The following is a 2,502-nucleotide window of genomic DNA, read 5'->3' on the forward strand; positions in this document are numbered from 1 at the left end:
ATGGGGTGTAACGAATACGAAGCTTTTGTAGGTTTTACGAATATTTAGAATATCGTACAGCAGAATATTCTTCAGTATTTCATATTTTTTATTTTTTAGTATTGTATTTTGATCCTATCTTTGCTTTTAATTCATTATTCTTCATTTTTTATGTCCCTTTTAATATGTATAACTGTTCTATTATACATTTAAAAGGACGAAATTGTTTTTAATCCCCTTTTGATGATACGCACAGCGCCATCGCAGAAATGAAAACAGAAGTATACTCCATCGGTAACAACTGCTAATACCATGTTCTGTCACGTGAAATTTTTAAGGTTATGTTTCGCACAGTGGAATTATTTTTAACGCCGGTTTTCATTGAAAAATTTTCTATATTTTCTTCTTCTACGTATTTATCAAGCTGGAAAATTATTGAATAATGGAACAGAAAAGTGAAACTAACAATAAAACATGGAGCGAAGAGGAACGTTTGGCGCTTGCCGCGAAATTGGATGCTGAATTAGACGAGTTTATAAACAATTTGGAGAAAAAGAGTTATACCGAAGGATGGCCGGAGGATCAATGGGAAAAGGAAATGGAAAAGCATCCTTTCTTCATGAAGAAACCACCAGAACCTGGCGAAGAACTGTCTCCTTTGATGGAGGGTTTGCAACAACTTAAATACGGAGAAGATGAAAATACACCCGAGGGTTTGATACAATTTATTTCTACTTGCATTTTTATTCTCCATACGATGTAGTTTTAGGCTTGTGTTTTTTTTTTATAGAATTAGCAAATAATTATAAAGAGGATGGAAATTTTAATTACAAGTATAAAAAGTATCGATTAGCTGTTCTGAGTTACACAGAGGGTATAAGAACTAAGTGTAAAGACGTTGAGTTAATGGCTCAGCTTTACAACAATAGGGCAGCTGCACAGTTTATGTTAAAAAATTATCGGTATATAGATATATTGAAAATTAATAAATTATTGAGTTAGCTCTAGAAAAGATTTCTGTTACTTCAATTAAAATTACAGATCGAGTTTAAATGATTCTAAACATGCCCTGAAACTGAAACCCAATTATCCAAAAGCTTTAAATAGAGCTGCCACTTGTTGTTTTCATATTAAAGACTACGACCAATGCATTGATCTCTGTGATCAGTTTCTTGATCATTCCCCAACAGATAAGACAATATTAAGTTTGAAGTCACAAGCTGTAAATGCAAGAGTAAGAGTTTATTTCTATATCAATTTTTCAGAGATGTTTAAATATAAAACATAATTTTGGTATTAATAGGAACAGTTAAAAAGAAATAAAAGAAAGCAGGATAGATTAGAGAAACAAATGAATAAGGAAGAAGAAGAGCTAATAAGTATCATTAAGAATAAGGGAATTAATTTGGAATTAGTTGATGGAAAGAAAAATCCAGACCTTAAAGATTTAGAGCCTCAAGTTCCGCAAATAGCACAGAGTAGAGTCCACCTCGATGCAGAAAATAAACTTGTTTGGCCAGTAATGATCTTATATCCAGAAACACATCAGACAGACTTCATACAGAATTTTCATGAGGATACACTGTGGGTTTTTACATCATATAATTGTTTGAAACGTTAAGAGCCATATTTATTCGATAATTTTGTCTACTTAGATTAACAGAACAGTTGGAACAGCTCTTTAGCGAACCACCTGAGTGGGACACGCAACATCGTTACACGCTTCAAAATATAAATGTATATTTTGAGGGTAAAGACAAATGTTCTATACATAAAGTGAACATACTAGACTCTTTGGGAAAGATCTTACAAGATAAGCGGTAAATTCAGACATTAAAATCTAGTAAGAAAAATACCTAAATTAAAATAATATAATTTTTGAAAATGAATTTCAGATTCATTGTACGTGGAGGAACCCCAGCATTTCTAATACTCGTGAAATCTAGTGAAGCAGAAAAACGATTTTTAGCTAACTATTAATTCTATTTATTTGTAAATAAATTTCTTGTTAGAATAAGAATATAGTATCTTTGGTATATCAATAAAAAAACTCTAAAATATTGAATTGTATCTCTAATTAAAAATAATGATTCATAAGAACCCATAGACCTCAGTTCCCCTTCAGTTCCTAACTACAGATTACCGTAAAGAAGGCAAATTAATTTAGCATGCACTCGACTAAGTAGCACAATAGTTGCAACCGTTCGATCATTCTTTGTCCCTTTTTAACGAACAGAAATTCGCGGCAAGTGGGCCCCACTAGGCGCCATGCATGGGACCGGCAAAGGAGAGGCGAGGCAAGCGCGAGAGGTGGTGCCACCTGCAGCACCTGCCAGAGCCAGGTGGGCATAAAGAGTCAGGGCCTCGGCCAGAAATTCAGTTCAAGAGACGCTGTAGAACGCGCGGCCAGATCTCGAGTCAGTCATTCGCGAAATTGTTACATCGAAATTGTGTTAGTACGGTGACGAAAAGAGTGCTGTGCCTAAGATACTATCAGAATCAAAAAGAAGGACTGTGTTCTTT

The 2,502-nt window shown here is 34.2% G+C and overlaps 1 protein-coding gene across 1 annotated transcript; it reads left to right on the forward strand.

Annotated features, from left to right (window-relative positions):
- The first annotated feature begins 298 nt into the window (after positions 1 to 298).
- Positions 299 to 2,044, forward strand: Dpit47 (DNA polymerase interacting tpr containing protein of 47kD). The gene is made up of 6 exons (XM_076392676.1): positions 299 to 692; positions 770 to 941; positions 1,021 to 1,213; positions 1,283 to 1,563; positions 1,635 to 1,799; positions 1,875 to 2,044. The coding sequence occupies exons 1-6, from the start codon at positions 422 to 424 to the stop codon at positions 1,957 to 1,959; spliced, it is 1,167 nt and encodes a 388-aa protein (XP_076248791.1). The 5' UTR covers positions 299 to 421; the 3' UTR covers positions 1,960 to 2,044.
- Positions 2,045 to 2,502: the final 458 nt, after the last annotated feature.

The sequence above is a fragment of the Calliopsis andreniformis genome, chromosome 2 (genome assembly GCF_051401765.1).
Source record: "Calliopsis andreniformis isolate RMS-2024a chromosome 2, iyCalAndr_principal, whole genome shotgun sequence".
Classification (NCBI taxonomy): Eukaryota; Metazoa; Arthropoda; class Insecta; order Hymenoptera; family Andrenidae; genus Calliopsis; species Calliopsis andreniformis.

Excerpts from the sequence above, each read along its gene's own strand:
- Dpit47 (XM_076392676.1), top strand. The coding sequence starts at position 422 with ATGGAACAGAAAAGTGAAACTAACAATAAAACATGGAGCGAAGAGGAA. Across the intron at positions 693-769 it reads AGATGAAAATACACCCGAGG|AATTAGCAAATAATTATAAA; the intron begins GTTTGATACAAT and ends TTTTTTTTATAG. Across the intron at positions 942-1,020 it reads TTTATGTTAAAAAATTATCG|ATCGAGTTTAAATGATTCTA; the intron begins GTATATAGATAT and ends TTAAAATTACAG.